General features: G+C 39.7%; 1 protein-coding gene across 4 annotated transcripts in view; it reads left to right on the forward strand.

Moving 5' to 3' along the window:
* Positions 1-1,010: 1,010 nt before the first annotated feature.
* Positions 1,011-16,534, forward strand: part of LOC138106410 (N-acetylneuraminate 9-O-acetyltransferase) — a 29,227-nt gene continuing 13,703 nt past the window's right edge. The window contains exons 1-7 of one of the 4 annotated variants that reach the window (XM_069006968.1): positions 1,011-1,355; positions 6,537-6,633; positions 7,110-7,230; positions 8,775-8,819; positions 11,036-11,098; positions 12,278-12,322; positions 15,009-15,132. In XM_069006968.1, coding sequence (XP_068863069.1) covers positions 1,223-1,355; positions 6,537-6,633; positions 7,110-7,230; positions 8,775-8,819; positions 11,036-11,098; positions 12,278-12,322; positions 15,009-15,132 — 628 coding nt within the window. In that variant the 5' untranslated portion in view covers positions 1,011-1,222. Of the gene's footprint in view, positions 1,356-1,709; positions 1,734-1,770; positions 1,837-2,089; positions 2,172-6,536; positions 6,634-7,109; positions 7,231-8,774; positions 8,820-11,035; positions 11,099-12,277; positions 12,323-15,008; positions 15,133-16,534 lie in introns of those variants that run through there. The other 3 variants (XM_069006971.1, XM_069006970.1, XM_069006969.1) reach the window with 3 other exon arrangements.

The following is a 16,534-nucleotide window of genomic DNA, read 5'->3' on the forward strand; positions in this document are numbered from 1 at the left end:
TGAGGGAACCTGTCTAGTACAGTATGTACTTCATCATGCACCCAAGGCTTGATGAATGCTCACTCTTTATTTCCCATATTCATTTCCCATCTTCATGTGACTATATACTGCACACATTTCCTAAGTTTTAGATTTGTTTATGCAGTTTATATATGGTTACTTTATTCTGTGGAAATGTCTTTCCCGTGACAACCTGCCCTGCTCCAGGCCTGCCGGGCTTGGTGGCAGCTTCCCAGCCCCATCACTGGTGAGGGATTGGATTCAGAGCCCAGATTTCCTGCCCAGCTCAGGTAGCTGCTTGTGGAGCAGCAGAATTTCCCTTTTGCAAATCTTAGCAAAGTTTGATTTCAGCAATCATTTCATCCATCCCCCAAGCCCAGGTAAATCTGTGGGGGTCGGCCTCTTAATCCAGGCAAATAGCTATAGGATGAGAGGACGCAGTCTTAAGATGCACCACGGTGAGTTTAGGTTGAACATTGGGAAGAATTTCTTCAGGGAAAAGGTGATTAAGGGCTTCCCGGGGATGTCGTGGAGTCACCATGGAAGTGTTCAAGGAAAGCCTGGATGTCTTTCCTTAAACTTAGTGACATGGTCTAATTGACATGGGGGTGTTCGGTCATAGGTTGGACCCGACGATCCCAGGGGTCTTTTCCAACATAATTGATTCTGTGATTCTGTGAGTGTGTCAGCTTGCTTGTACAGTTACCCGCGTTCAGAGGGAGTGAGCGTCTCCCAGACCGGAATGACCATTTCCTTGTCAACACAAGAGTGACAAGTGTTAAAAAATCGCATTATTTGGAAAGAAGCCCTCCCTGTTCAGTGCCAGTTACGGACCGTGTGCGGCACAGACCCTCGCCCAGCTACTCATTCACGGAGCACAGTCCCCACAGGCTCTCCGCCTCGCCGCCGCCCCCTCAGCCGCGGAGCTCGGGCTGAGCGCAGAGGAATCCGGTGGGATCCACCGGGAGCCACCGCATCCCCCCGGCGCCGCGGGGCGGGGAGGCGAGCACTGGGGCCGCCCGCTGGCGGCCGAGGGGAAGCGGCGGCGCTAGGAGAGGGGCGCCGGCCCCGCCCCGGCGGTCGCGGGGTGTGGGGCTGCTCTCGGCCGCGGCGGCGGGGACGGCGGCAGCGGCGGGGTCCGCGTTGGCCGCCGGCGGGGACCCAGTGCTGCCCCGCCGCGCCCGCCCGCCCCATCGCACGCTGTTGTCATGGAGGAGCCAAGATGGCGGCGCTGGCCTACACCGGGGGCAAACGGGAGATCAACTACTACTTCAGCGTGAGGAGCGCCAAGGCGCTGGCGCTGGGCGCCGTCCTGCTCCTCACCGCCTGTCACGCCGCCTCCCGCCGCTACCGAGGTGAGGGGGCGGCCGCGGGCGCTCCGTGGGGGGCCGCTGCTGCCGGGCCGGGGAGGCGGAGCCCCGGTAGAGCCCCGGCGGAGCTCGGGAACCGTGGCCGTGTAGGGAGAGCGGTGGGTCCCTCCGCCCGAGGCAGCCGCGGCGGTGTGGGCAGCGTGGCGCGGCGGCTCGCCAGCTGCCGCGGGACGCGACCCTGGGGGACAGCGGCGGGGACCCGGCCCACGGGGCCCTGCGGGCCCGGCTTGGGGGTCGCCGCAGGCCCCGGCGGTCGGGCGAGGCCCCGCGGAGTGAAAGGGGCGAGTGAGGCTGGCGGGGCTGTGGCGATGCGGTGTTTGCACTGAGAGCGCGCCGCAGCTCCGGGGACCCGGCCTGCGGCAGGTGAAGCTGCAGGGGTAAAGGGTGACTTCTTCCCTGTCACTCGTTCCCGCACGGCATGATTAATGACTAATTGCCTGGAAATTAGTGGTTAAAGTCTTAATTGGTACGAGATTTGGTATATGTTGTTTCACTCTTTGAACCATCGCCTCAAACGTAAAGAAACCAGCCGCTTTGGTGGATGAAGCGAAGTAAAGAGCTGTCTGGTTTCACGTGTTGTCGGTGGCTGTGGACAAGCTCTGGGGACCGAGCGAGCGCAGCTGTGGCCGTGACCGGCTGCGCCCGGGTGCACCTCGGTTACGGGGCGCTGGGAGCTCTGCTCGTTCCTCCTCGCTAGGGCTGCTTTGGCCGTGAAGCAGAGAGTCTTGGCATGATCCGCAAATGCAAATGGAGCTGCTGAAGGAAATATTTACTTGTTTCTGTGTCACGCTAAAAAACGTGGTATGTTTTTGTGGGTAAATTAAAAAGTTGATCTGTAGGGAGGTCATCCAGGCTTTGTTGTAGGACAACTGGTGTCGTGTTCTAACACTTGCTGCCAGCATTCATGGTAAACAAGGCTGAGACAGTTCATTGTAGAAATGGGAAAAGGAGTAGGGATCTTTATGTATACAATTCCCTAGATTTACCCTCTAGCTGGCATGTCAGTAAGTCTGATAAACCGACTAGTATTAAATTGGAAGACATGGAAGCCTTTACTGAATTCTAGAGTAGCTCAAGCATGAGTTAATTGAACTTACCTGTTGTGCAGTGTTCCTTAAGGCACAAGAGAGTCACAAAACTAGACAGGAGGAGAGTGGCAAACTTTTAAAGAGGCGTTGGAAGACTAAGAAAATAGAGACTGCCATATCAAGCAGGTTACAAGGAAAATAATATATGCATAATTTCAGTATATTCTGGGAGAGCTAAGAAAGGGAGTGAGTCTCAGATTGCAAAATGGTGAGAATCTGCTGGCCTTCATGTAAATTGATATGGTCTGTATGAATTGTTACAAACATTTCAAGTTTTTTTGCCTAAGGCTTTTAGTTTCTTGAAGCAATTAGAGGGTAAGGGAGAGGTTTTCCCGTAACTGTTTAAAAGGTAGGAGGATGTGGAGTCATAGTGAAAACAGAGTTCCCAATTTGGGCTTCTGTGAACATACAATGTTCAAAAGAGAAGTTTAGAAAAGGAGGGTGGAAAAATTACAACAGAACTTTTAGGATGGATAAAAGCAGAGGTGCTTTTATCGAAGAGATCATTCTGCAAACCTTCAGTGATATCAAACAGTTGAAATTCAGCAAATGCCACAGTACTTTTGACAATTAATGAAAAAAACAGAGGTTTTCACTGATAGTGCACAGCTAAAGCTGACTGGCACCTCACTTATTCTCAGTGGTGTTGGTCACCCACTCTTAGTAGTGGGATAATAGAACTTGGAAAGCGTGTACAAAAGAGCAGCACAAATGGCAGAAGAATAGAACAGCTTCTCTACGAGAAATAATGAAATTGAATAAAATTCTGTAGCCTGGACAGAAACCTGTTAATGATCTCAAATATTAGGAATTATTGGGGGAAGGTAAATTGATTGTTACTGTGCTGCAACAGAAAACGTATCAACTGAAAAATGAAATTAGCAGGCAATACAGTTAAAGTGATAGCAAGAAAGCACTTTCTTTTCCACACAAGATATTTTATACCAAGATTTTATACCAAAAATATCCCCAAAAGGGTTATTCTAGTTTCCAGAGGGCAGATGAGGTGGGGCTGCAAACAGGTTTGAGGTTGCAGGCTGTGAAAGCCAGGCCATGCCACTGAAGGGATTGCTGTGTTTGTTGTGCCTTTATCCTTTCCCTTTTGTCTGATTGTCATTACATGTTAAGGTTTTATCTAATTTTGGCCTCAGCCATGCAAGTACATGTAATAGATAGGAGCAGCCCAGTGTACTTCCCAGTCAAACTTGCCTTTATAAAATTTGCTTGTTTGAAAAAATGTTGAACTGGGGTTGTGAAAGGTCAGATTCATGTTCAGGAAGACTGTGCTAGGGGTCACCTACAATTTTTTGCAAAAGAATGTGAATTAAGAGAAGGTACAAACTGTCTTTAACTTGTGAAGAGTTAAGTGGATTGAATGTTTACATACTATCCTATGAAGTTAGTGCTGTATGTTTTTCAGTTGTTCTATTTCAAAGGTACAGTCCTAAACCTTTTTGGAAATAAGCTTTTATTTAAAAGTTTGCATTCTTAAAATCAACAGTAGTAGACTCTGTTAAAAATGACATTTTTTATTTTGAATAATAGAGAACAATTGAATTTCCAGCTCTTTGAAAAAGAGAGTATGCTTTTTAGAGAAAGCTTTGGGAAACTTAGTCTGCTCTGATGCTGAATGAAGACTTTGAGATTTCACAATTTCAATGGAATAACCACAATATTGAGGAATGATAAATTAGAATAATGAGCATAATAAACTTCAGAGAAATTATGCACTTTGTATACCTGTAATGTAGTGTATCTAAGTGAGCATAAAAGGGTAATGTGTTGGAAGGATAATTTACACAGCGAAAGAATTTAAAAAGAATGGTCTGTGTTTTGTGTATACAATGGCACTTGGAATTCTTTTTCTCAGATTTTGGGGTTTTTTGGGGGTTGGGCTTTTTGTTGTTTGTTTTTGTTTTGGTTTTTTTTCTTTTAAGATCTCATTGATGGTTAAGATGAAGTTGTGGTGTATTAAAATGAGCATTGTTCTTTGGCTGCTATTTCATCTGCTAAAGCCAGAGTTGAGCATTCCTGGAGGCACTGTCTGGTCTGTAACCTCCAGTTTACTTTCTTGGCTGCTGTTTCAGTTTTGTTTTATTCCCCTCCCTCATCTTCTCCCCCTGTTTTCTACTGTTATGTTTAAAGGAAGATATCAAACATCAGTAATGCTCCTAATGAGTCTCAGGAGCTTTCTAATTATTGCTCAGGGCAATAATGAGATAATCAGTACCTGGAGTTGGGAAAGAAGGCATAATCCCTTGACATGAATTATTGTCTCTATGTTTAAAACATATACCATGTGTGATGTTTAGAATGTTACTTCAGTGAGCATACTGTAGTATGATGGATTGATCTATTTATGGGCAATTATTGTGGTGGGAGTGCCATGGAGTACAGAGACACCAAGCTTGGGTCATGACCTCAAGATAAGGACATCCTCCAGTCTTGAAAACTTGATTGAGAAAGAAGTTATAGCGGTCTACAAATCATGACAGACATAAGTCCAAGCTGCCTTGTCCCATGGAAGAACCAGGGAGTGCCAAGTAAATCTAGTAGAAACCATATTTCAAATAAAGGCAGATGATTCTTCAAGCATCAGCTGTGGATGTAGAAAACTCTTGTAGAAGGATGCTGTGGGTGCTAAAAACTTGAAGACTGCACGTCCAGTTTAGTAAGTCCCTGAAATGAACACAGTTGGGACAATATTAGGCAAGAACGTGATGTTTACTTGCCCTCTTCTTACTCATCTCTGAGCATCTGCTTATGGCCCCTGTTGAAGGTGGAATACCAGGCTAGACTGACCATTGGTCTGACCATGAATAACTGTCCTTATTTTCTTATGCATCTTTCTCAGCAAGTTAATGGATGTCAGAGAGAGTCTGATTAGTCATAGGTATTCTTCTACATGGTTCACTCTTACATCACTTTGATACATCTCCTAGTTGTCATCATCTGCAAAGTGGAGGACTTTATATCAGGAATAACTCTAAGTCACCTCATTATCAAATTCATGTTGCTTTTGATTAGATTGGTTTTTTTATTATTCCTGACAGTTTCGTTTTTTATGCAACTTACTTGAAAGGATAGTTTACATGTAGAGTTTGCTACATGTAGAGTTTGCAAGTTTGAGGATCAGGGAAGTGTGTTGCTTGAAAACCAAAGTATGAGTTGAGTGTAATGAAGTGAAGAAACTGTGAGGTAGGGCAGTGGTACATTGTTTCTGCACGAGCTAGAACAAGTCCCTACCGTTTCATTCACAGCCATTTCACTGTTTGTCAGTGCTTGGAAATGCCAAGTATGACAAAAATGTTGGAGAGCAACTTCTCTTGCAGTGAATGGTGTTCAGTTGTGTTTAGTTATAAGGCAGCAGAATCTGACATGGAGTTGGGAAGATAACAGTCACTGATTTCACAACTGAGATATTTGAAACTTAACATGACCTGAAACATCAGCACCTGTAAAGTGATTAATCTTAATTAGCATAAAACTTATTGACTGGAAAAGATAAATGCAGTTCAGAATGATCAGCAAATTGACATGTAAATATTTTTGGGATTTTTTTTTGCATATTAATCCATGTCACCTGTTCTAAGGTGACCACGTGACCAAATGTCTTAAACAGGGAGATGTAACAGACTTTCTTCCAAATGTTGTGATGAGTTTTGTGTTCTATACAAGATGCTGTGCATGGTGATTCTGTGTAGAAGATTATTTTATTCAACAGTTGTATTCTTTAATTTCATGTTAGCATATTCTGGATAGTAGATTGCAGGGTGGATTGGCAAATTTTAAAGGAAATGCCATTCTAAGTCATAACATCTTTCTGACAGCAGAAGTGGGATCACTAACATTTTGTGACTGGGGCTGGGATTTACAGCACAGTGTTGTATAATAAGTGAAAAAGCAACTTGCAGAAACTTGTACAAGATGTATTTACAATCAGTTAAATTTGTTTACTACTGTTGATTATTTCAATTTCTGTTTTTCAAATATTGTCAGATTGTTTTTTATAACAGCAATGGGGCTATGTTTTACATTTCATGTGTCTGAATTCTAATCTTAATATAACATTTTAAAGGTGGTGATACATGTGAGTATCTTCTGTCCAGTGGGAGATTTCTTGGAGAAAAAGTATGGCAGCCTCACAGTTGTATGATGCATAAGTATAAAAATAGGTAAGGAAACTCATGTCTTCTGTTCCTCTGGAAAGAAGAGTCATTTTTTGACTGCAGCTGTAGTAATTGTAGTGTCATTTCTTGCTCACTTTATTTTATACGTGTCAAATTGCAAGTAAAAATATCCTAAACAAAATTACTGATCACTTTTTTTCACCTCCTAGTAAGAGAAGTTTTGGGGGTTTTTTTGAATTATGCTGTATATTACCATTTTGAGACTATTATATTTGTAGTAGACATAATAGGAAAAACCTGCTTAGTTGTTTGCCTAATCACATTAGCAAGAGAGTTCATTTTCAATTCTGTGCAAATTGCAATAAACTGTTTATTAACTCAGCATGTTTTTAAAAAAATTACCACGCCTTAGAGCTGGATATAATGTTCAGAATAATCTATATAGCTCTGTAGAATTTCAGAATACTTCTTTCTAAGATATATATTTTCTGTAACATTACTGTTACTGTTTTGTTTTACAGTGAAGCAAAAAATTGCCTCGTAGACAAACATGTTGTGTTTATAGGAGATTCTAGAATTCGACAGCTGTTCTATTCATTTATAAAACTCATAAATCCTCAAGTCAAAGAAGAGGGAATTAAGGTAAGATAGCTTATTTTGGTGATTGATTTTTTTGTTTCTTTCTTCCCAATTACCTCATAACTCTTGTCTAAACTTCAGAAAAACAAATTATGCTGTTTGCTGGCCTAGCCATCAGGAAGGAGAAGCACAGAAAGGTCTTTTGAAGAAGAACAAGATTATACCAAAATAATTGTTTGGTTACAGATGAGATAATTATGAATCTGAGAAGAGAACTAGGAAGCTCAGGAGAAAGCTTGCAGCAGCCTGGGAATAAATTAATGAAGCTGACTTGTCCCATGGCAATTTATGCTTCATATTTGGTTTCTTGATGAGAAAATGATTGCTCCTTTGTGTTTCTTTAAATAGTAGTAATTTGTGCCTTATAATTTGTCATTTAAAATGTCAGTTAAATTGCTGATCTAATCTGTTCGTAAAAATCCTTGGGGCAATGACAGATTTCCAGGTCTAACTTGAAGCTGAAACTAAAAATAGCTTCAAGTCTTACCTTCTTCTTGATCACTGATGAAGAGCTGTCTGAGTTTTATAAGGTGAAGTATGTAAACAGCCAGGTGGAAGGAGGAAGAAAAGATATAGCTGTATCATTTGTTGAACGTAATGTTGATTTCTTTTGCTATATCATCCTTCTTGGGCAATATCTTCATAGATGTATGTATATATGTGATGGAAAAACACCTTTCACTTTCAACAGTACATCAGATTTGTCAATTATTTAGTAATCCTGTCACTTAGAAGTGCAAGCTGGCAGCTTGTGCGGCATTCAGCATGCAGTCACTTTCTCTTGTCAAAACAAGATGTTTGATTGATCCCAGAACTCTGTTTTTCCTAGTCAGTTGGTTAGGTCACTCTTGCTGCCCAAAAATAATGGTGAGATGATAGAGTGTTATAATGGATTTTGAGTTGAGAGTATCTTTTGTCAAGTGTTATTGAAATCAAGATCTCAATTTGAAGAAGAGAAGTACACTTGTTCTTATGGACCTGGATTGAAATTAATACTGTATTTAGTAATTTTAAAGGAGGATGGTATATGCATATCTGACCCCTTCCTTTCTGGTTTCTTACAGTTTTCACTCAGAAAATTTAATAATGCATTCTAGATTTTATTTCTGCCTGAGTTTGTTTTCTTTTATTCTTTAACTAAAACTGTGTTGCTTGTGTAAAGGAGATGGGCAGATGAAAAGGAAGGCTGGAGGAAGGCAGTGTAAGAAAAGAAAGAGGAAAAAGGGAAAAGTCATAAGTATTTCTTATGTTGGTAGGCTAAATTTAGGAAAAGATTCAATACCTTTGCAACAGAGTGACCAGAAAGCATTTCAGACTTTGTTGGCTAGATTTCTTCCAGGAAAAATAACTGTTTATTCGAGTAGCTTGTTTTATCAAGAAAGCAACATAAATATTTTGTGTGAGTACACTGACATGTTTATACAAGAAAAATCCTTTCCACTGAAGATAAACCTTTGGGTGAGAGCAAGTTAGCATAGGTATGTAAATATTTTCTTTTCATTCTAAAAGTTTTGCTTAGTTTTTATTGTTTTGGGGTTTTTTGACAGCATGGAAATATCCCATTTGAAGATAAATCTGCTGCAATTAAAGTGGTAAGTTTTTATCTAGTGTTAAACTGCAATCATGTTACTATTTCATACAATGTAATTGAAATTGCAGTCAGAGCTGTAAAGTCAAGGTTAAGACCATCAACATTCTTTGTAAATATTTTATGGATATTTCAGAGTGTATCATAACATACTATATTTTGAGAGAATTTGGCATGGAGTACTTGTATTGTGGCTTAGTTTTGTGCATAAGCTCTGGAACTGTGTATAATTTTTCTTTTTGTCAGGTCTCATAATTTGGCCTTTCCAACAATAGCTTTTGCCAGGAAGTTTACTCTTTTCATGCTGTAAGAATATGTATCTGGGTCTTCCTTGGATTGGTAATTGTAATTACCATTGAGTTTTCTGTGCTATCTCAACAAGTATTCCTTACACTGTTTTTTCATGGAGAAATAAGCACAATGTTGGTTATAATGTGGATATTTAAAAAAAGAAAACAAACAAAGTATTTGAGGCTAGTTTTTCTGAAGGGCTCTGTTCTCCTCTGCCCTGGCAATGGAAATGCTGTCCTCAATAGCTTTCTTTGCTTCCCATGACAGCTATCAGCAGTGCTGGGATTGTGCTAGTCATGTATTTATTTATTCCCTGAAGAAAACTCATTCTCTGTTCACCAAACCAAAGAAGCAGTGTGTTTGCTGAGCTGTCTGAATGTGAATTTTCAGTATTTGTTTGTGTACATGTTTAAGATTTTGGGTACAGAATAACATTTTAGGGTGTAAGCCCATGGCAGTTTAAGCATGTGCTAACCAACTCTGTTGGCCTTCACAGTATGTTCCTGTGTTTGTGCTGTAACTAGCACTGGTAAGCTGTGGAGTGGGTTGTTTCAGGAGTCAGTCAGCCAAAAAGTTACTTTGTTGGATTCAAAAAGTTACTTTTTGTTCAGGTCTGACGTGGCTCATCATGTGGTTATCTGAATGATGGAAAAGATGACACAGAACACAGGACAAAGGGACTGATGCAGTGTGATTTGCATTGAGCTAGCCTGACAGGATCACGTCTTCAAAACTCCTTAAGTCTTGGAAGGTGCCTAACCACCAAGATTTGAGATGGCAGGTCTGGGCTTTTGGGAGATGTCTAGGTAGTTAAGAATATATTCCCAGTCTGCTGCTTCCTTGTTTTGATGAAGTGTTGCTCTTCGACATTATTGGCATGGTAGCTGAATTTCCACATTCAGACTGGCTGTGACCCAGTAATCCATATGTGGAAAATACTTGACCAACAAAAGAAAAAATTACTGGGAACAAGTGGAGAGTTTAATTTTGCCCTTTCTAGTCATCACAGTGACTCTTCTGTCCTTTAGCCACTGCAGAGGACTGCATGGTTGCTCACAGGTTCCACAGCCAAATCAGGAATTGACAGTACTCAAGCGAACTACCAAAATGTAACCATCCAGAGGAGTGTTTCTGCTGATGGTGTTTCAGCATTCTGCGTTACAAAGTTTCCTCACAATAGTTTGTGCACGTGTAGTCCCTGCCATCTCATTTCAACATGTATTTTTAGACTATCCAATAGTGCTGTCCTAAGGAGTAACTAAATGCTAGGAAGTCATGGCTTTAGCTGGGAGACATAATAGCACTAGTCTAGACTGTCCTAGATGAAAGCTGAGCACTGCTCTGGGCATCTAAAAGAATGCTGGTAGGTAATGTGTTTAATAGCCATGACACTATTAGATTTAAACAGCTGATAGTTTATGAAGTTGTAAGGTAAATTGTTAGGTTTGGGTTTTGTTTGAAAATTATTCTTTCATGCTATCAATTGTTTTAAGCTTTGGAACAAAGAAAACCTGCTGGTAAAAATGTGGAAAATAGAGCAAAAAGCAAGTTCTAGCAAGTTATAGATGTGACCTTGGATTTATCCCTGATTGCATTGGAAACCCAAGGACATCCTATTTGGCAGACATTAAAAGATTACCTTCTTGGTGAAATTCCAACTCCTGAACTACAAATAAAAATTTGTTTCTCATGTGGGAAAAGTTTTGAGGGTTTGTTGGCTTTTTCTCCCCTTTTTTTTCTTTGCTTTCTGTTTTCCATGCTGGAGTAAGATGTCAGGCTTTTAATGCTAACTATAAAGAGATCACACTGAGCCAAATGTTTTTCCTTTACAGTTGAATTGATGGCAATTAGTTTGGTTTTTTGCATTTGTTGTTTTAGTCTGCTGATTGTCTTTTAAGCTTGCAGAGAAACTCTTCCTTTATTTTACAGGATTTTCTGTGGTATCCAGAAGTTAATGGCTCTATGAGGCAGCGTATCAAATCTTGGACTGAGGTTTGTTTTAAGAGATCTAAAATTTGACTTCAGAGTAGTGAAAAGGGGATGTTTACTGGTGTATATGTTTCTGGGTATCTCCTGGTCTTCCAAAGATGGTATCACTCGGACCAAAAAAACCCTAAGCAAACTACAAAAACCTACTTCCTAGGAGCAAGTTAATTTATCCTGTTAAGAGCTAAAAGAATTTCAGTCTGGTTTGGCATTTTGCTTCCTCTGTGGCTGCAATGACTCCACTTCAATGTGGCCAAATATTTTGATCCTTACGGGTCTATTCCAGCTTGAGATATACTATGATTCAATGATTTTGTCTATATGATAATTTGAGTGTTTCAGAGTGATGGTCAAAGGTAATTTGCAAAATCAAGAATTCCTTGATTTTATTTGTTTTCAGTATCTCCCTCAATTACTAATTATTTTATATGGTTCAGTTATGATGCAGCTTGTCATGTTATTCTGTATGTAACTCTGACAACAAGTAATATGTTTACAGATTGGCAAATAATTTTTTTCTTGTTTCTTCCTTAGTTGACCTTTCAATAGCCTGGAGTTATTTAGTAGTAGTGCACTGTGATTCTTGTGGGACTATTTTTTTGCTAGCCTATTGATCATTCTTGCATAACACTTTCCATCATGATAGCTGAAGTTATCATTTGGATTTCTTTTTCTGTGGTTTCTACAAAAACTGAGAGCTTCTAGTTTTCCTTGCTATGCCAGGGTAAAACTGGTACTGAGGTGCTCAGGACTGTTTGTTTCTGTATGCTCTTGTGTTTGAGTGCACTGGCCCTTGTCCTTGTCCTACATAGAACTGTCAGACCCCTGGGGTAACAATGGTCAGTGCAACAGCTCTAACAGATGTTTGACAATGCTGAGACTGAGATAAAAAGTTCAATAGTGTTTACTTGATGACCTTAGGAGTAGATGTTTAAAGAGCTTTTAAAGAGAACTTATGCTGCTAAACTGATTGTGATTGTAGATGCTTATTGATACTTCAGGCTTTTGTAGATTCTATTATGTGAAAATTCAGGTATCTGTTCTCTGTAATATATCTGCAGTCTACTCTTTTGTAACCATTAGCTGATGGACAAGTGAGTCACAGTTAATTAAGGTATGAGTCTTAATAATAAGTATAATTTACGAATATTTTCAAATTAATTCCTTTTTATTTTTGTGTCTTAGGGTTCTGTGGCAAAACCTCATATAATTGTAGTAGGAGCTGCCACGGTAAGTTATACATGCATGGGGGATTTTAGTAAAGAAGGAAGTTCTTGTAGGATAACTTTAATATTCTCAAGTTGGTTACATGATCAAGTTGTTAAACCCAGTTTATAATAAAATATGTATTTTCAGTGAATGTGCTGTTACAAAAAGTAGTTTTAAAATATCAGGTGTACTTTATTATAGCTGTGTGATGTACAGTACTTGCTTTTTGTCAGCAATACTGGTTAATAAGCATTAATTTGCTTTAACCAAGCTAATAAAGTTTTTAATTAAAAGCAGATTATTAATTTCAAAAGTTAAATAAAGTATTTGTATACTAACTGAGGTGTATTTTTAATACACCTTTTGCACTCACAAAATTCTACTTTTGAGCATGGCCCGATCTGGGATGGTCTCTTTGACTGCACTTATTTCTTTTATATGTATATATATAGAGAGAGAGAGAGAGAGAGAGGTAAAATTCATAATTTTACATGGATAATTCAACAACCAAACAGATCAGAGTTCTGGAATCTTGTTCCACTGAAAGATTCCACCACGGCTGTGCACTGCAACATCACAGAAAACAGGGCTGACAAGGACCAGAAGAGGTGTCCTAACCCATCAGTTTGTCACCAGGCAGGATAATTTCTACCTGTGTTGCACTTGACAAGAGTCAACCAGTTCTTCAGAACTTCCAGGGATGGAATTCAACAGCCTCCCCTAAGTAGTCTGTTCTAGTAATACAGTCAAGTCAAACAAATGCTCATCTCATTATTTCCACATTTAATGTCCCTTACTTCCATATATTTGGGAATTGGAATTTGAAAGGAATTAGCTATTATATTTTCATACCAGCTGAAATGTAAAAGGGGGGGAGTAATGTGTTGCATTTTAAACAAAATCCTTCAAAAGCAGTTTGGTTCAGAGACATTGAGGCACTCTACCAATCTGGAAATTTCTGGGCGTGCCCATCTAAGGAGGAATTCCCTCAGTTTTAAGGGGAGGCCATGTATGTATGTAGACCTCCACACATTTCCTGAGGGATCAAAAATTCTCCTTTTCCTTTAGTTGAACCCCTAAGTTCCCTTCCTCTGTAGAATCCACACAAATATTTGAGTTTTAGGAATCGTAGTAAGCCTAGAATATCTTTTCTCAGTCTTAGAATGTAGGATGAGTCATTGTATTTCATACAGAAAATACCATTATATATGGATAATGTTCTGGCATGCTGAAGCTCAGGTTGCAAAACTACAGGACACTTGTAGTGAGTATACATACTCATATGTATACATTAGCCGTAGCTTGTTGCCTTTTGTGGACAGCAGGAGATACAAAGTAACAGTATGCAGGGGAGGCTCTGCTCTTTTTAACACTTGTATATTTATACAAAACATTTAATATGATATCCAAAGTTGGACAAAAATAAACATCCCCTATTTTAAGGGACTTCCAAAAAACTAAAAGCTTCAAAAATCAGACACATCAGCAACCTCACCATAGCTGACACTGGTGTGGTAACCTGCCAGTAGATTAAAACTGGTGTGTGCTCTTGGACTTAACAGCATTTTGAAATTTACCTGTCTTTAACCTAGCTCTTGAGTTTGTCTTTGGCCTGGACATGTCTGCCTTAAGATGTCAACTGCATAACAGTTTATAAATAGAAGTTAAGTCTTAAAAGCTGGAGTTCCTCCAGCTCATACAAAAGTCAGTTGCTTGCTTATTTTGGGAAAAGGAGCTTCTCTGAGAATGTCACTACAGTGCTCTGATTCTTAATTCCTGACTTCCTGTTGTATGGAACACTGCTTTAACTAACTGTCTGTTAAATTCTGTTGGTGTTTCAAAAGTAAGTATTTAGCTGCTGGGAGAAACTGCTTCTTTTTTTCCAGTGTGAGTTCTCAGAGCAGCTGTCTGTTATTTGGTTTCATGAAGTATTAATTTATATTGAATAATATTTTCAGGAAGTGCATTAATCAGTGTACTTGTCTTACAATTAAATTTTTATGTAGATATTTAACTAGAGTTCGCTAAATTTAGGCTAATTGTTTTGGTTTTGCTTTTTTTAGTTTTTGCTACATCAGTATAGATACAGTAACTTTAAAAAAATGCTACATCCATTTTTCATACAGTGTGGGAAATAATTTTCAAAAGTTAGGAGGAATTCTTGTGTGGCTGTAGCATTCTCCCTGTCATTTCCTATAGAAGATTAAACCAGAAATTAAAATGGCTTTCTTTCCCCCCGCCCCTTTTTTTTGTCCCAGTGGATATCTGCAAAACAGATGGAAATACTGGAACTTGATACCACCATCAAGTTTTGTTTGTATGCACCTCTTGCTGTGGTCAGTTTTTCTAGGGTAGAATTGACTGAGCTGGCCATGATTTTTCAGTAACAAGACTGGCTTTGCGACTTCATCGTTGGATAAAACCAAGAGACTTTGAATTAAAACATCTCGTGTCATTTAATTTCTGAAAAGCCAAATATACACATAAGTTGAATGTTAAATACTCTGTTTGTAGATGATGTGATTGAATGTAATTATCTGTCTGGATAGCTGCTTGGTCCAAAAGAATTTTTTTTAGCACTTTTGAATAGGACACTGAAGAAATCTAGCTGTATAGAAATAATGAAAAATAGCTACTAATGGAGCAAGGGAATCAATTACGACTCCTCAGACATACAGGTTCTGAATCTATTTCTTTGTTTCTCCAGTGGTCTATCAAGATTCACAATGGCAGCAACGAAGCCCTTGCACAATATAAAATCAATATCACTTCAATTGCACCTCTTTTGGAAAAATTAGCAATAAGTAGTGATGTTTACTGGGTCTTACAAGGTAAAGTAGTGAACAGTAGGTAACAATTTGTGCCGTCACTGTCTGTTGAATCATGATGTTGAAGGATATGGAAAACTTAATCCCTACTGCTTACTTGCAGACTGAAAAAGGTGTTGTTTGAACCTCAGTCTGTCCTTTCTTGCAGTTTTAACTAAGCTGATACCTAAATAGCTGTTACTAGTGATAGAGATTTCAAAGCTCTGGCAGGAAAAACTTGCACTATGAACTCTTAATTCTTTGTTAGCTTACTCTCAGACTCAACATGCCAGGTCTATTCTCCCTGTGCTGTGCTCCATACATACCTCCTGGGAGTCAAGAACACAAGTGCATGCAACAGCAGTATTCCTGTGGTTTTGTTCAATTGAATTTTCAGATTATATTAATTATAGGAGAGGTTGAACAGGTGTGTCCTCTGTGTGTGTCTGGAATGAATAGACACACTCCTGAGAGTATAGAGAATTTAAGTCTCTAGAATGAAACTTGTTTCTCTACCCTGTGATGAGAAATCATGGCTCACAATGAGTCAGTGAAATTTTTATTATGGCACCAAGCTTACATTGTTTTGCTTTTCTTCAATAAAACTAAACTATTTCCCTGAAACTGAAGAATGAGCTCATAGGTAGAATTTTCTCCTGGTTCCTCTGTCACAGAACATGGCATTTTAGATTATCATCACCTTAGTTAGAAGCATAGGCAGATTTTGAGCAATATACCCAGCTGTACCCTTACAGTCACATCCAAGTGCCTATCAAAGGTGGTTCTAGAGGTAAATCTGAATAAACAAATCAGTCTTCTCCCATTCCTTTCAAAACCATGTTTATTTATACCAGAAGCAATTGACTGTCAGACATGTCCCACCATCCTCTTGCTAAGGATCTGGTCCATTTAGGTAATCTCTGAGTGTCTTAATGGCCCAAATGGGAAGAGAAGCAGTCTGTACACAGAGTTGTCTAGACATTGGTTATCCAAACATAGGCGTGAGGTAGCTAAAGTAAATCTGCATCTCACAGAATGTGTCACAGCAGCAGCTTTTCACAGGAACCTTATGACCTCCAGCTGACCTTTTGATCTAGAACCCCGTATCACTTTATTTTAAGCTTTACATGATTTCTGAAGCCTGTAGGCAATTAAGTCGACCCTTTTTTCTGTAAAACTGAGATTCTGCCATCAGTTAAACTGGAATCAGTAGGAGCAAGTGGAATATGTTTGTGGCCTATCACTTAGGAGAAATGAGCTGGTTTTTTCCCCCAGAAACTAGAGGGTTTGAGAAAGTTGTTTGTTTTTTTTTTTTTTGTATGTCTGTTCTGGTGCCTGTCTTCTGCCCTCTTTCCTTTAGAGTCTTCTCTTGGGAGGTTCTGTTGCTGAGAGAAAGCATAAGCAGCTCTGAACTCCAGCATTATGT

Source organism: Aphelocoma coerulescens, chromosome 2 (assembly GCF_041296385.1).
Source record: "Aphelocoma coerulescens isolate FSJ_1873_10779 chromosome 2, UR_Acoe_1.0, whole genome shotgun sequence".
Lineage (NCBI taxonomy): Eukaryota > Metazoa > Chordata > Aves > Passeriformes > Corvidae > Aphelocoma > Aphelocoma coerulescens.